Raw genomic sequence first — 17,520 nt, 5'->3', positions numbered from 1 at the left:
GTGTGAGTGTCGTAATTGTTATTTTCTCCTCTGTTATTCATTATATATATATATATATATATATATATATAGATATAGATATAGATATAGATATATTTATTCCTTTATTTCACTCAATATTTTATTTTTCAGATGACACCAGGAGAGTTTAAATTTGCTATCCAGGTGGAGACAGCGTTCAACCGTATCCCTCAGCCAGAGTACCGCCAGTTGATGGTGGAAGCTATGATGGTATTATGTCTAATCGTAGAGCAGGACACCCAGGCCAAGATTAACCTGTCCTTTGTTATACCTATAGACAGGATAGTCAATGAAGCTAATGATATCTTTATCCAGGATCAGGTAATAGATGATAATCTTGGTATCTTGAAGGATTAAGATATGTCTTATTTTATTTTCTTAGACAGAAAGATGCAGCATTGTAGTACATCATGGTATTTCTTTCTCAAAACTTGACTGTAAATTATACTTCAGACATACAACACATGTTTGTCATATGAGTCCTTTTATGAATTTCTCTGTTCTTTTATTTGGTTTAAGGCTGTTGCCAACGGTGACGCCACCTTGTGTTGTGCCTCTGAGGCAAGGCATGGTGAACACGAGGCAGCATGCGGAGGAGCTCGCGGGATTTGTCAACATCTCTATGACAGTGCTCCTAGTGGACGGTTTGGTAGCATGACATACTTAGCCCGGGCAGTGGCACAAATGTTGCAATTCCCTGTTCAGGATGGTGAATTAGATTGCACCATCAGCTAGAAAACCATGCAGTGTCCAGTTCAGGATTGCCAACTAGAGTTCTTAAGACATGAGCCAGTGCTAGTCTCAGTGCTGAAGGCGAGGCAAATATCTCCTCCCCTTCACCTCTCTCCCCAAACTGGATCTGGTATCACATTGTAACTTCTTGTATTACACTAGAAGACAATGCATATTGCTTATTTTAAATATTTTATTAATAAGCTTTAAATATGTAATGCTGCTTGTATTTATGTTGCCAACATAACTTTTAACATACTACATTAGTTTGAAAATCAAAACCAATTTTTATATTCAGTTTTATTAATTATGTAGCTTTTGATTTGAAAGCAGATAAAAATTGCTGCTAGATGAATGCTGTGGGAGTATTGGTGGACATTTGTACTTAGTATGAACTTCCAAAGCGTATTATAAGCACTTTTTTCTTTTGTATATTGCTTTTTGTCCCTTTTTACTGACACTGTAGTCATGGACTTAACAACAGGGTGATATGTTAGATGATTGAATTGTGCTAAAATACTGTTGAAGTTAAAACTTCAATGTTTGCTTTGTCTCATTGGATTGTTTTTACATTTAAGATTTGTTGGAAAGTTTCATCTTGACCATGGTACCTATAATGGTTGTGATTGTGGTGAATATCTGTATTAGGTTTAATTTCCAGTATCAGTTCCTTTGTGGCTGATTTTTCCTCTAAGAATAATAATGCTTTCATTAAAATGTGCCATAACCGGATTTCATAATTTGAGGCCCATCATAAAAATAGCTTTGATCACACCTCTTGAAATAAATTCTATTGGGAGATTTGCCTTTGGTGAAGCCATCCACTTTTCAGTACAATTGAACTCTTGGTGTGGTGTAACCCATAGGACTCTCGGACCAAGGTTACCATGAGAACATAGGACTACGGTCACCATGTGAACATAGGACTACAGTCACAATGTGAACATAGGGCTATGGTCACCATGTGAACATAGGACTACAATCACCATATGGACATAGGACTACAGTCACCATGTGGACATAGGACTACAGTCACCATGTGGTCATAGGACTACAGTCACCATGTGGTCATAGGACTACAGTCACCATGTGGTCATAGGACTACAGTCACCATGTGGTCATAGGACTACAGTCACCATGTGGTCATAGGACTACAGTCACCATGTGGACATAGGACTACCGTTACCATGTGGACATAGGACTACAATCACCATATGGACATAGGACTACAGTTACCATGTGAACAGAACTACGGTCACCATGTGAATATAGGACTACAGTCACAATGTGAACATAGGACTAAGGTCGCCACGTGAACATTGGACTCGCATACTAAGGCTACCATGTGAAAACCAAGTTGGGAATCGAGGTGCTAACTGCTTCTAAAAACCAACTACAGATGATGGACAATTTTTCTAATGTATTATTATGTATGTTATCAATTTACCTTGAAATGGAATGAATTTGTGTTATTACAGTACTTATAACAAATTTGTTCATTTGCTAGTAAAATGAACATTTTTAGATCTTCATAGTCTTGTGCAAAGACAAGCAGATAGAAGTGGTATGCTTCATACTTTTTTCCTGAATAAAACTTCATTAACAAAAATCTAGACCTGTTTTTGGCATTTCATTTCTGACAGAGGCAACACGGAGTACATACATGCATCAGCAATAGCGGGAAGGAAATAAAAAACATCTGAATTATCCAGATTGATAAATACAGAAGTAAAAAACTCTGTTCATTAGTATATTTAATTACATCTCATCTGGTATAGTCTATATAAAACATTACTCTAAATAACCCATTTACATTTGAATTATGCGCAAAAAACTTGGATGATTGCCTTTCAATTTGATAAATCAAAGTATATCATTGTTATTGATCCCAATGCTGTTTGACTGGCAATCTAGTTCTACCCACACAGACATGAGAGAGTAGAACCCTGTAACCTCATTTAACACATGCCAAAATAAAAGGAGCTCCTGTCAAACCTTTTTTTGAAGCATAATTATTCCATTCTCAAATCTTTAAAAATTATTATGAAAAAAATTATTTTTAACGATGTATTTTATTTTAACCTTACTATTATTTTGTAAAATATCACAAATGTGGTGATAAACTTTTCATTTGGCTTGAATAGCAAAGTTTATAAGAGTTCACAACAGATGTCATGTGTTCCAAGTGCAGCTTTCGTCCCCTGTTCACAGAGCCACTCAATGTGCTACGTCTTCAGCTGATTGACCACCTGAAATGTCAACAAGCACCATGTCAACAATGGGATTCTTTTAAACACTGGGATACAAATGTGTCATTAAACTACCACATTTTTTTCAATGCAAATCATAATCTGTAAAGCTACTCACAATCTCAAATTGACAAAGGCAGGAGAGTGACTCTATTGCTAAGATATAATACCCAGTATATAATTGACTACCAAGATAATCCAATATATATCAATAAAAGAAAAGTACTTTGAAGCTGTGTTGTAATTTATATTTATTTAATACTTCCAGGTAATGTTACCTTGTTGGCAGCTTCTAGAGAAGTGATCAGTTTCTGTAAGTCTTCTTTGGTGAGTTCCATGGAAACTACTCTCTTTGTCTCATCCTCTCGTACATCCAGGTCCACTGATACTAGAGGTTGATGAAGGCTGGCTATCTTATCACTGGACATGGCTAGCTGCAGACAAACAAACAATATGTATTGAGGCACTGGACAAAAATTTCTCTAAATCATCTCATAATCAGATTGGTTAACTAGATGGATATAAAATAGATTTTGAACTGATATTTTCAGAAAATATCCAAAGCCAAAATGGCATCTTAAAACTATCAAAAATACATATAAAGGGTGGGTAAGCTCCCTGTAATGCATATAAACCATTGGTACTAGTTCTTTAAACAACACAAATAATATCCATATGGCATAAAACCAACCAAAATTTATCTATGTGGCAGTAGAAAAAAGGCTGATTTTTTTCCTTCAGTCGATAGGGAACAGAAAGTAAGAAAAAATTATCACTGAAAATACCATCTTTTTGACAAATTATGTAACAAAACTCAAAAGCATTTCTTTTAAGAAATATTACCTGAAATAATGTGGTTGTAATATTTGGTCAGGTTTAGTGGCCATGATTCATCTTTCGTACTCAATATGTATCTTTAAATAATACGAACCTTAAGACTCCAGTCAAAGTCTACCAACTGAGTCCTTGATATTGCACATGTTTCTTGTCTTAAATGTTGTTGCATGTCCTCTCTACGCACCCAAAACACATCTAATACCTCTTGTTTTGAAGACCCCAGGCCTTCTAAGTGTGCTGCAATCTTGAAATTACAATAACAATGACTGTTGTTTATGATATTGTTAAAACCCAGCAGAAATAACAATGTACTTGAAAGAAAATTTTCTTTTGAAACTGAATACATAATACAACACATTTTCCTTCTTTTTTTTTTTTTTACCTTATACTGCCAAGGTGCTACCCCTTATGATAAACAACACAATTGTACAAATTCATCAAATTTTTAAAAGACTGTAAAATATATGCCAAGCATCTGTTATCTCTCAATTCTGCATATAACTCCAGATATTATGTCTATATATGAATTACCTCATCTTTGGACCAGATATTCTTTAGAGTATCCTTTGCCAGTTCCTTGAAATAATCACAAACATTCCACCACTCTTCCAAACTCCAGATCTTTGCATAGTCCTGGTATCTCGGGGGACACTTTCCACAAATGCCGTCTATCAATCCATGAAGTAACTGAAGATAATAATAATAATAATAATAATAATAATAATGTTTATATTATGCTGGAAAATTCTGAAAATAGATAAAGATCAGTTAATCTGTATTTGTTATCCACTGATACCAGTGACTGGATTATGTGGCAGAGCTACTTGGAGTCCCTTTTCTGAAAAAGTGATAGTTTGGAATGGTGAAAAACAGCAAGTGTCTAAAAATAGCAAGCTAATTTGACATGTCTTCTAGTATGTAATGGGAGTCTTTTAAAGATATTTAACTGACAAAGTGACAAAGAGTTTCATTTTTCTTCAGACATACAGTATGTCTGTCAATATCGAGTTTTGAGTCAAAATATATATCCCTCACAATCTGATACTTGATTCGGATCTTATATACACTTTCCATAAAAATTAATGCATGATACCTCTCCTGACTCCCCCCCCCCCCCAAAAAAAAAAAAAAAAAAACAACAAAAAACGGCTATTATTTCCCTTCAGTTTCAATGAATGTAAGCTTTATGTCTATAGTTTGTGCATCAATTTAAAATCTGTTTTCAGCTATCTGAAATGCAAGTTTGTAGTACCTAATTGTGTTATCACTAGCATAATTTTTCTTATTTTTTAACGTTTTTACAAGAAGCTTCGAATCCACTCAAATATATGGGTGTGGAGGTAGTTTCAGGGATGGGCATCGAAAATTCTTTAAGTAACCTTAATTTAATTTAATTCAACAGCAGTCAGGCACAGATCACAGTCACCATATAACTGGGAAAAATCCTCAAAAATTAAGGACTTGCATGTATAAGTTTAGGGTATATTGCACAAGTATTTCAACAGTTAGAATGAGTTATAGAAGAATTATCCTTTGCTGAGGTATACTTCCCATAAGCTGGAGCTACGACGGCACAAATATTACCACTGTAAAAAGTGTGATAAATCAAAATAAATACTCTACATTCTACTTGAAGACACGCATTCCACTCATATTTAAATCCGTTAAAGTAAAAAGCGGTGAAAAGTACGAATACCGTTGATATCTGATTCTGGGGGCATTTTTCTAACAATTTTTGTTGAGGAAATCCTCCCTCTTCAGCCATGACAGTTCTTTAACCTACCTTACTTCGAGAAAACTATTTTGATTGGATTAAATTTGCAAGGTCATAAGAAGGTCAACAAATGAAATAGGGCGATACACACTGACTATCCCGGAAATAGCGTGGCTGAAAACAAGATTTATGTAGATAATGACAGCTGAGTCCTTGTGTTCAGCAAATCGCCTAGACAATCCTTACAAAGAATGTGGTAAGTCAAAGGTTCTTCTTTGTTGCTTTAAATTAGGGTGAAAATATTAACTCTGATTTTTTTTATAAATTTGATTGCAAGTTCGGTAGACAAAAGAAAATAAGTATGAAAACGGGTTCAGTGTTCTGATATCTAGCCTTGAGCCAAGTTAAGCTTGAAGTCAAGTATCCCGTTGCTTTCTTGGTTTCAGTTTCAGTCCAGTGTATGTTGTTTACATGGTTTACAGTTCTTGCATCGTAGATATGTCCTGAACATGGAGTGGTACCGTGGAAGCCTTCACCTGGTGATTTGATATAATTATCGTGGTATGAACAGATCCGCGTTGATAGGCTGTTAGTGCTGGTATTAACTTGAGAAGGGCTGTTTGTAGTAATCATTGTTGAGGTTAATTGTACACAACTTTTTAATGTAATACTAAATAATATGTAAAATTAGACAATGTGTAAAGTGGTATTATTAGGCCATAATATGTTTGTAAACAGAGATATGACACAGACCACAACTGCAATTACACATGGACCATAATAGTAAAAATAATATTATTATATGCAGATTATATGCAAATTGATTAATACATGTAGCATTAATATGGCTATCCCTGCTATAATTGAAAGATGAATGAATGTGATTTTCATTACTGTAAATTCCCCTTTGTTCCTTTTGAATAGAATGGACCAACAGTTTTTTCAAATTATGAAAATTGTACCCCTTACAAAAATTTGCATTTTTAATGAGCGCAAAATGCAACTTACACAACTGAGGCTAAATGAAGAAAGGAAACTGATCTTATAAATGTACAGTCACTCGGTACTTTTGACAGGAAACTGATCTTATAAATGTACATCCATTGTGTATTTTTGAGTATAGCATACTAGTAACTCGGAGTGATAGCCATTATTAGGACTGGAGATATATGGACATCCCCAGGGAAGTCTGCTGCTGGTTTATTATTTACCTGGTTATGATGACTTTATGCAACTTTAAAATGCCATTAAATATCTAAACCCATCTCTGAAAAAAATGATTTATCAAAATAAAGTTCATATAATACAAAGGGGTTTACAGATTTAAATTTGACCACTTGTTAAAAAAATATACTCAGGTAAGCTTTATGTTATAACAAAGCTCAGAGGTAATGATGAGAACCAACAGGTTTATTTAGGACAGACTTTAATTATTACCAAGCCCCCTGGATTATGCCAGCTAGTATCAAATTTTGAACCCCAGTATTTCTCATCCTATGGTGATTTCTAACAGTCTTGCCCCCCCCCCCCCCCCCCCCAAATACTAATATATGTTTTACTTGAGAGCAGATTAGTGTGCATGTATATCAGAAACACCAGGAGTTTTATCCCTTTCTACATTATTTTCAATTTAGAAATTTTATGATCATACTTTTCACAAGTATATGACATGCTGAGAGGGGGATGCTAGCTAACATATAATAGAAATTGGGCTGAAAATGCTTTTTGGTTAATTTCCAGTGTGCTGTTCTAATTAAGTGGAGCAAAAGATATACCAGACTGTGTTTGATTATTTTTCAGTTTTTTCTTTGGTTCTAAAACAAACAGCTTCTGAAGCTTTTCTACTTGTGGTTCTTTTAGTTACTTGATTGACAAGTTGTTGTAAACACAGTAAATGTCAGGTTCATATGGCAGTGGCTCCCAGGCAGTGATCCTTTTCCACACAGCACCAACATGGGAGGGGATTTCTCATGTTAAATGCTGGTCCTGCTAACTGTTGTTTAATATCAGCAGTAGGAAGTGAGTGTCTCTCCATGCAATTAAGGAGGATTTTCTTACACATCTGTCTAGGCCAATACTTACAGAGCTCAATGAAGAGAGATCGATGGTACTCGAGATATATGGAATATAAGTAATGTCATTCTTGCGTTTGTTGAAGGGCCTCGACATCAGTGACTGAAAAGAATTTAATATTCCCAGTGGTTGATAAGAATGAGTTCTGGCTTAGGTTAAGTTATTAAAATGGTCAATTTTGTTAATAATTCAAGTGAAAATATTTTTTTTATAGATTTTGAAAAAAAAAAAAAAAAAGATTGGTCTAACAACAATTATTTTGGCATCATAACTGAGAACCTAGTTTAAAGTGGCTGCTAGCAATCCTGTGTTGTCCTGTCCACTGCCATTGTTATGAAGTCCCTTGTAGAGTTGGACCCCATTCTCATACCTAGATTGATCTAGCAGGATCGGCCCATCTCTGAGGGGATTCTTACTAAATTGCATTCAGATAAAGCGGCTTTGATGTCTGGCACGCCTAATAAAGCTGCTAAATGATAGTTAATTACCCTCTTACAGTAGGCGTGCCAGACATCAGAGTGACTTAAGCTGAATGTAATTTAGCGAGAAACCCCTAGGAGATGGGTCGATCCTGCTAGATCGATCTAGGTATGAGAATGGGGTTTTAGATTGGCTTTCCTTTCATGAAATGGGAATGATTAATAATTAGATAAGTCCTTTGTCTCTGAGATAGATCTGAGTAAAGGTGTTTCTTTGAATGATTTGAAATATGACAGTAGTAAGTACGTTTGCAAGAATGTGACATGAATTAAGAGACAAATAAATGAAAAGTGTTGTCAGTGTTAAATAAGATTACATTTGCGTGTGTTGGTATGTTGGTTACAAAAGGATTGTGCTGTTACTTTACACCCATAAACCTTTTACAAACTGGGTCAGAGCAGTCAATCTTTAGTTAACCTCAAAAATAGGACTACAAAGGCCAACAGATTTAGAAAACACTTAGTGAAGTGAGCTGGATTGTCAGCTTTTTTAAATAACTTCTATGCTCACCATTCACTCTCTGTGAACACTGGATGGCTGTGACAGGGCAGGGATGTTTTCATCCATTAGATAGTGCAGTATAACCTTTCACATGGTATAACCTCTCTTCCTCTAATACACAGATGGTGTTTGACCTGTATTTTCTTTGGCACATGGACTCATAAGGTTATAGACAGCTCCTGGAAACTATGGGAACATTATTCCTTCTATGTTGTGCACAGTATTGTTAAAGGTGTACTAGTAGGTGTTCATTCTTCTGTGTGGTGCACGGTATTGTTAAAGCCTACTCCATAATTTCAGAGTTTAGAGTAGTAGGTAGAGGTGAATAATATATATTTCAAAACCTGTATTTATGATTTGTAGGTCTATCTGTGTGGAATCAGCAGTGAGATTGAAGGAAAAAATATGAGAAAATAAATGCGACCACATTAGTAATGTGATTAGCTATTGTTAAATAAGACTACTTCCTCATTGCGACAAAAATAACCCTTTCCAAGAAAAGAGGTCACATTCCTTGCCAAACAGGATTTTACAGTTATATCTTGTAGATTCAGATTTTAAAAGCCTTTAAGGCTACACAAATTTTTATGCGTTTGCATGAATTTTTAATCCAGCATATAATCTGGGTAGTAGTTTACACATTTAATTTACAAATCCCTTTGTTAAGTGGAAGGTAAGCTAATGATAGTATTATATATTAAGTTGAACCAACTGTTTGGTTTGTACTGACTTGCATGCTTTTATGCAATTCTGGTATGAAATTAACTGAAGATAAGGCTACAGAGGCTGGGACTTTATTTCATGCATGTTGTATTTCATACACAACATGCATGTATAGCCATCAATGGTGGACAAAGTGAACCTTTTACCATGAACTTTTGTTTACCTATATCAGATTTATCCAGAGCCTACTTTTCTTGGCAAAAAGGGCAGTTTGTTCAAATTCCCCTCCCCCCCCCACACACACACCTTGGTTACAGGCTTGCACTACAACCTGCCCCCTCTGCTGTGAAAACAAAACAAGTAAACCCCTAAATTGGCCTAAAAGTGGCTCAGTCCACTAGGTCCACTGGATCCAATAGGTCTACCAGGCTCTTTAGGTCTGCCAGGTCCACTAGGTACAACCAGATCCACTAGGTATAATCAGGTCCACTAGGTCACCAGTTCTACTAGGTTCACCAGGTTTCTTAGGTTCACCAGGTACACCAGCTCTACTAGGTCCACCAGCTCTACTAGGTACAACCAGGTCCACAAGGTCCATCAGATCCACTAGGTTCACCAGGTTCCTTAGGTCTACCAGGCCTAGTAGGTCCACCAGATCAAACAGAACAGACATCATTAATAAAAAGTCTGTTCATGTCATTTTTATCTGTCACGTGACCTTTCTATGCTAATTATTGGTAGTTCATTTCCTAAGTTATGTAAAAGTTCTAAGGAATCAAACTCTCCAGGCATATCAGAATGCTTTTGATTGTAACTTTGTTGCTGTATAACCTAGTGATGTTTTATTTCTGAGAAAAATGGAAACAAAAAATCAAGAAAAATTGCCAACAAAAAGATGGAGACAAAAATTAACAGAAGAATGTCAGGTCACAAAGTCTAACTACATACTGTTAGTAAAATAAAATTGGATATCTTGTGAATGTCCTGCACAGTGAATAATGTCTGTATATAAACCAGTCAAATGTATAATGCCAGTCTGTAATTATTCAAGAAGATATGGAAATGGTGATTAAATATGTCTGCAGTAAGCAGGCCATATAAAGTGTCTATATATTCATGTCCAAGTTCAATTATCAAAGTTAATAGCTAGACCTACATATGTGTGGGCACATCTGCCCAGTATCTGCCTCAGATATTCTTTCTTCTTGTCTATATTGGTTAGCAAGCTGGCACATGTCATTGGGGAAATATCGGCACCAATGTTCCATGTTATGTTTTACTGCTGATTACAGTTGAATTATGTGGAGGAAAACTTTGGTATTTGGATTTAGTTGGTAAATATATCATTGGTCTGATTCTGCATATTTGGGTTGTCTAAAACCACTCCGTTATTTGGTTTTATAAAAGAATCTTGAGTCTATCAGCATCTGAGCACATATGATAATATGCTCTCTTTATCAGTAAACTGCCCCCTTTATATATATATATATAGTATACATGGTCTGTAGCTAACCTTTATCTTCTACATCTTACCTTTAAGTTAATTGTGCTATCAGAAGGGGTGGACTTGGTCTGTTGAACATGGACAGGGAATTATCCTTCACATAATTAATATACTATGTAAATGTGTATAAGTTTGTGCTGTTGAAGGGGTAGGAGATTTTATCAGAGACATTTTGACAGGCTAGTGCTATGTCATGATTAAGTGCCCATTGTTAACTGAATGTGTGAGAGTTGATGATATTGGTGTAGTATTTAATCTGAGTCTTAGTGTGAGAGTTGATGATATTGGGGTAGTATTTAATCTGAGTCTTAGTGTGAGAGTTGATGATATTGGGGTAGTATTTAATCTGAGTCTTAGTGTGAGAGTTGATGATATTGGGGTAGTATTTAATCTGAGTCTTAGTGTGAGAGTTGATGATATTGTGGTAGTATGTAATCTGAGTCTTTGACCCCATTTTCAGAGATTAGATCGATCTACTTTAGATCGACCTAACTCCTCGGGGTTCACGCTAAATAGCTGTCAGCCGAGCGGACACGAAAGTTAATTACCCCCTTACAGCTTGTAGTAGGCGGGACGGACATTTAAGCCAGATTATCTGACAGTAATCTAGTGAGACTCCCCGCGGGGATAGATTGATCTAAAAGCTCTGGGAATACAGCCTTAGTGTGAGAGTTGATGATATTGGGGTAGTATTTAATCTGAGCCTGAGGGTGAGAGTTGAAAATACTGGTTTTGATTATACGGGAGATTTGTAAATTGTGGTCATTTTTTAGAGAACTTATTTGGGAAGACACATACATTTTTATGCCATATGTCCTTTTTTGGCCAAAAATCTCCAATGTCATCACACCTTCTTTTTAATAGGTGTCATAAAACATATAGGCATATTTGTGAGGCTTCCTTTTAGTAAGTCAGACACTGTCCTACACAGCACCAAAATGTCCCATCTCTGAAAAGATATTATATTTAAAGAAAACCCCTCGTATTTTAGCCAATATTATATTTAAAGAAAACCCTTCATATTTTAGCCAATATTATATTTCAAGAAAACCCCTCATATTTTAGCCAGTCATGCATTAAAGTCTTTGAATTATAGCCCTCTGTTGTTCAGCAGACAGAAGGCAATTTCATTAGACATTTTTATATTCACTGCACTGGGATCTTTAATTATTCCATCTAGCTTCATAACAGACTTTACTACCAAGAACAGAGCGTAGGATGACACTTCACTTGATTAATCACAGTTGTAAGTCTCTGGCTTACAGCTTACTCATATGTTTGATTTTCATTTCAGAGTGAACATGGAAGGCCTGATAGCACGCTTCAAGACAGGCAACCCAGTCTTTGGATCTAGGCAAGGGGCTAGGAAAAGATGTCAGCCAAAAGATAGAAGACTGATCATTCCAAACCATTTAATACCCAGCGATGTCAACCCCAGCGCACATCCTAACAAGGCGTACGCTAGTAATCGAATTAACACCACAAAATACACCATCTTGACATTCCTACCAAAGAACCTATTTGAACAGTTCCACAGGGTGGCCAACTTATATTTTATTTTTATAGTTTTATTAAATTTTGTGCCTGAAGTCAATGCATTTGCCAAGGAGATTGCCATGTGCCCAGTGCTGTTTGTGCTAGGAGTGACTGCACTGAAAGACGGATTTGAAGATTATCGCCGTTATAAAGCAGACAAGGAGGTGAACAAGACCAGTTGTAGGGTGTATTCCAGGTAGGATAATAATATCTAGCTTGCTATAATCCTCAAAGACATTGACAGTTGTAGGGTGTATTCCAGGTAGGATATTAATATCTAGCTTGCTATAATCCTCAAAGACATTGACAGTTGTAGGGTGTATTCCAGGTAGGATAATAATATCTAGCTTGCTATAATCCTCAAAGGCATTGACAGTTGTATATGGTGTATTCCAGGTAGGATAATAATATCTAGCTTGCTATAATCCTCAAAGACATTGACAGCTCCTAAAAGACATTAAGAAGAATGGCATTTTGTTATAAGTTTGTTCAAAGTTGCCAGTGCAGCAGTGCCCCAAATGGTGCACAGTTACACTCCCTCTAAGTGTTATGACTATGACAAGTGAAGTATTTCACACAAAAAAAAATACTGAACAAAAATAGCGAAGAACATAAAATGTACTTTTCCTGGAGTGAGGCATGCACATTGGAGTTAACCAAAGAAGCAAATTGGCCTGCACTATTACAGATTTTTCTCCCTGTTTGGCCTAGATGTTCTGGTGGCAAAACAACTTGGCTTGGGGAACAGAGGCACAGATATTTAAGACATAGAAAGATGTTACTGACTACCAGGATGATTAATAGTGTTTGAGTGGTCAATAGCCTTTGTTGCTCTTCTTCAGTAACAGGAACAATACATGAAATATTTCACAGATTTACCAAATGTTTAACACCTCTAACAGTATCAAGTCAGGAGAAGAAAGGGAATATGATAATAAACCTGCTGACTGTTTTCATGACTCTTTCTAAAATGTCTATTGAGCTCCTGTTTTCTCAGGCTCTACAATCAATAGTCCTGGCAATATTTGGTTCATATACAAGCCAGATGCTAGCTTTTTGTGGATGGGAACTGGAAAACTGTTGTTTACATAGCACAGAATATTGGAATTGTAATGTAGAATGTCTCTGTCCTTCTTCAGTTTATTTAAATGTGGTAACTTTGCTCCAATCAGTGTGGTGATTGCAGTGTAGGCATGTTCATATAAGGACTAAATAAGGCCAGAAATAGACAACCTGGTTTTATTGCAGTATAGGCATGTTCATATCAGGATTAAATAAGGCTAGAAATAGACTACCTGGTATTATTGCATTGTAGGCATGTTCATATCAGGACTAAATAAGGCCAGAAATAGACTACCTGGTATTATGAATTGACCAGGTGTTTTAGAAACAAGAATGGTATTTAAAAGTCTCAGATGTTGTGGGGTTCATATACAGATGTGACAGTATGGTAAAACTCTAATAAAGCAATAGTATGATCACCATCATTGTGATGATGAGTTCTTCAAAACAACTTAGTCTATGTGCAGTATATATTGAATTAATATGGCAGTGTTTAAAGGGATAATAACTCTTCGTTTCGGCCAAAAAATGAATTTTCCTGGAGTAAACAACAATTTTCCCATACTTACCAATGGTTAATGAATCCATTTTTACATTCAAAGTTAGTCCCTGTTTTTTTTTCTAAAAAGTTTGTTTTTTTGTTAAAATCTCTTAAGAGATTTTAACAGAGTATAGCCATCAATGGAGGTCACGTGGTCTGAAGACAAGCTCAGATATCAGAATAATAGCTATAACTGCTGTTTTTGTGGTAAAACAGAATATATTATATTTCTATGAGTTATTCACAATGTTTTTGTTGTGAAATATAGATCTCATACGAAGAGTTATTATCCCTTTAATGAATTGTAAAATATTCCTGGTGTCCTGTGTTATCAGTGTGATAGAGGATATGAACCACTTGATCTTGGGGCAATATTGTATTTTTAACCTCAATAAAAGTGTGCAGGAATGCTGAGGGCAGTATTTTACTATCTTTGCTTTTGGTGCATTATTTCTCATGTTCAGATCATTGGGAAGGAGTGTCTCCTATTAGCTTTGGTGATAATTGGACACAATTTACAGTAATGTATCAGACATGAGTTTTTTCTGCAGAACCACGGAATTCAGCGTTTTTTAATTCAGCTCTGATGTTTCCTGAGATTCGTCAAGATCTGCAATAAAATAGGTGTTGGGTCCCATGATAAATGTTCAGAGTTTTTAAAACCTAGCCTATATATATATAGCTTTGGCATAGATTCTAGATCCTCAGGTGTAAAAATTTAGATAATTAAGTTAAGTTAATGTAGACTTCATTAAACTTAATATATATATATATATATATATATATATAGCTTTGGCATAGATTCTAGATCCTAAGGTGTAAAAATTTAGTTAATTAAGTTAAGTTAATGTAGACTTCATTAAACTTAATATATATATATATATATATATATATAGCTTTGGCATAGATTCTAGATCCTAAGGTTTAAAATTAAGGCAGACATCATTCAACTTTAGAGTAGTTTAGAGGCACATTCCTCTAGCTAGTTTTATGTCATTTTTCATATAGAATGATCACTATATGAGATTCAAATCATTACTGGTGTCTTGATTTTTTAAATAACTGTAAAACACAGGCAATTTTTTAAAGGAAAAGATGAAGTGCTTGTTGTGGTGACAGTTACAGGTTATTGTGAGTATTGAAGGTTGTTTTAACAACTTAAAAGTTCTCCAAAGTAAATTTGCAGGAACAAAATAATTTGTCATTGAGGGGAATTCTGAGTTTGAAATACAAAATACTGGTATGTCACCTTTTGAACTGAAAAGCAGACCAAAGTCATGTTTCCAATCACATTGGATCAAAACACCCTTATATAAGCTGTCCCAGCCAGTCATTGCAGCAAGTCGTGATAACAATCAACCTACCATAGAAAGCTAAACTGATATCTTAGTTGTCCCACCCATATTGGTTTTCTATGGGGATAAAATATTATCTGAAATACTCCTGATGTGGGTGGCATCAAGTCAGGCAGACCCAAGTTGACTGAAAATTAACACACCTTGACACTCCCACAGAGTTGATAGAATCAATGTCCTGTTTAATTTCCTCACCTCTGACACATAATGTAGCCATTATAATCACATGATGTTTTCATTTAGAGCAGTTTTAGTAAGTAAATGCCACTTGTTTAGTAAATTGTAGAAACTGTTTGAAATATGGAATAAAGGTCTTAGTGGCCACATAAAAACCTATATAAAAGTGTGATTTTGTAGAGATTACTAATCTGTTATGATGTCCTCTGATTATAACGGTTAAGCAAGCTCAGGACTCATAAATGATAATTCCTAGTTGCTTTCACAAGCCTCTGATTTTGGAACTTGAATGTCCAAATTAACGACTTGTGTCATGATGAGTTCCCACAGCTAGTGTGTTTATAAGAATTGAAGCTGTGTTTTCAAGTCCTTAAGTAAGTCCTCTCTAGAAAGAGTAGTTGAGCTAGCTATTTCTACTGATGCCATTCGACTGTGCTCATGCACAAGTCTTTCCTTTCTGATCCACATGACCATGATGACTGCTGTTTAGATTTAGTGCTATTTATTGATCAGATCATAGCCATGCAGTACTTGTAGAGCTTCTAAGTTACATTTGTGATAAAGCTTTTGATGTGAAGTTTAGATTAAGACAGTTAAACTTGGTCATATATTACATGTTATATATAATATTTATCATAAAGTGTTAAATCATTCAAAAATTGATTGACATTTCTCTTCCTCTCATCAATAATATTCCACTTTCATTGACCCATTTTTGTTCAGAGTTTTACCAATTTTTCCTTGCATTATGTCAGTTACCTTCATCATTGCAGAGATGAGGGTAGATATGCACGCTCCAAGTGGTCAAGTATTAAGGTTGGAGATGTTGTCCATTTGTCATGTAATGAGGTCATTCCAGCGGACATCTTGCTGCTCCACTCCAGTGATGAGCAAGGAATTTGTCACATTGAAACTGCCAACATTGATGGAGAAAACAATCTCAAGCAGCGGGAAGTTGTGCGAGATATCCTACAAAAGGTACCTTGTTATAATATTTCCAATGTTACTAGAGGTATTAAATTAGATGGGTGATATTTGTGTGGGGAAATTTGACAAAGAGTAACCAAAGTAGTTTATAATGAAACTCTAAGTGATTCATCAATGTTAATTTTCTCTCTGACTCTACTTTCCCAGTTGTTAATAAACTTAACCCTATATATACTTGCTAAATATTTATTTCTAGAAAAAGAAGTTTGATTAAATTTTCCATAGATTATCATAACTACTTTTGTGTTATAAATTTACACTTCTTTCCCTTGTTTAGAGAGAGATGAAATGCCAGCTAATCCTGTTTCATTGTTACGGATGTATGACAGGAGAATTATTTTTAGTAATAAATAACAATGTACAAGGTCATTATATATATATATATATATATATATATATATATATATATATATATATATATATGCACCAGTACAGGAATGAATTGTTATTGTATGTACAATATGTTATTGCCCTCAGGGTGAAGAGTTCAACCTTACCAAATTCAGATGCACAGTAGAGTGTGAACACCCAAATCCAGAAATCTATAAGTTCCATGGATCACTGTGAGTAAAACTGGATTATTAACCATTGTTATAAATCTCTGCAAGAGTTTCTTAATTAGATCTATCCCAAAGTATTTAATATCTGTAATCCTCTCGTCCAGCTGTCTCCAGAAGGGGATTATTAATAAACAGGATGATATTCAGTCTTGAAGAATTTTGTCACAGCCATTTTGTTCTTTGACAATTTGACAAGATGTTAAGGCATGTAAAATATTCACATAATTATAACAGTCAATTTTTTTAGTAACTGTGGGAGTTAGCTTTTGTGCATTTTTATAGAAACTATAGCACATTTTATTTTTAAAATTTGTGTTTACAAGTGGTAGGGTTTCTGTCCAGTGTCAGACAATTAAGATGACTACACTGAATGCACTTTATTGAAAACCCCCTGCAGAGTTGGATCAATCCATCTGGATCGATCTAACTCCCTGGGGACTCTCACTAAATTGCTGTCAACCTAACTGGCTTAAATGTCTGTTGATAGCAATTTAGTGAGACTCCCCAGGGAGATAGATTGATCCAAAT

At 35.3% G+C, this 17,520-nt stretch overlaps 3 protein-coding genes across 20 annotated transcripts in view; 2 read left to right on the top strand and 1 right to left on the bottom strand.

Moving 5' to 3' along the window:
* LOC106150757 (putative phosphorylase b kinase regulatory subunit alpha) overlaps positions 1-2,366 on the top strand; it is a 57,975-nt gene extending 55,609 nt beyond the window's left edge. For all 15 annotated transcript variants that reach the window (XM_087009079.1, XM_087009081.1, XM_087009080.1 and 12 more), the window contains 2 exons: positions 133-342; positions 541-2,366. In XM_087009079.1, coding sequence (XP_086865205.1) covers positions 133-342; positions 541-756 — 426 coding nt within the window. In that variant the 3' untranslated portion in view covers positions 757-2,366. The remainder of the gene's footprint in view (positions 1-132; positions 343-540) is intronic.
* Positions 2,367-2,490: 124 nt separating this feature from the next.
* LOC106150749 (COMM domain-containing protein 8) lies at positions 2,491-5,650 on the bottom strand. The gene is made up of 5 exons (XM_024077750.2): positions 5,536-5,650; positions 4,371-4,526; positions 3,934-4,083; positions 3,281-3,436; positions 2,491-3,002 (listed from the first exon to the last, which is right to left on the bottom strand). The coding sequence occupies exons 1-5, from the start codon at positions 5,602-5,604 to the stop codon at positions 2,979-2,981; spliced, it is 555 nt and encodes a 184-aa protein (XP_023933518.1). The 5' UTR covers positions 5,605-5,650; the 3' UTR covers positions 2,491-2,978.
* Positions 5,651-5,664: 14 nt separating this feature from the next.
* LOC106150758 (phospholipid-transporting ATPase VA) overlaps positions 5,665-17,520 on the top strand; it is a 28,875-nt gene continuing 17,019 nt past the window's right edge. For 2 of the 4 annotated variants that reach the window (XM_087009082.1, XM_087009085.1), the window contains exons 1-4: positions 5,665-5,809; positions 12,069-12,506; positions 16,219-16,423; positions 16,910-16,995. In XM_087009082.1, coding sequence (XP_086865208.1) covers positions 12,076-12,506; positions 16,219-16,423; positions 16,910-16,995 — 722 coding nt within the window. In that variant the 5' untranslated portion in view covers positions 5,665-5,809; positions 12,069-12,075. Of the gene's footprint in view, positions 5,810-5,971; positions 6,152-12,068; positions 12,507-16,218; positions 16,424-16,909; positions 16,996-17,520 lie in introns of those variants that run through there. The other 2 variants (XM_087009084.1, XM_087009083.1) reach the window with 2 other exon arrangements.

Source organism: Lingula anatina, chromosome 3 (assembly GCF_051362555.1).
Source record: "Lingula anatina isolate TDL-2025a chromosome 3, LinAna3.0, whole genome shotgun sequence".
Classification (NCBI taxonomy): Eukaryota; Metazoa; Brachiopoda; class Lingulata; order Lingulida; family Lingulidae; genus Lingula; species Lingula anatina.
Note: the sequence above shows the minus strand (reverse complement) of the source record. Positions and strands in the feature narration are given on the sequence as shown.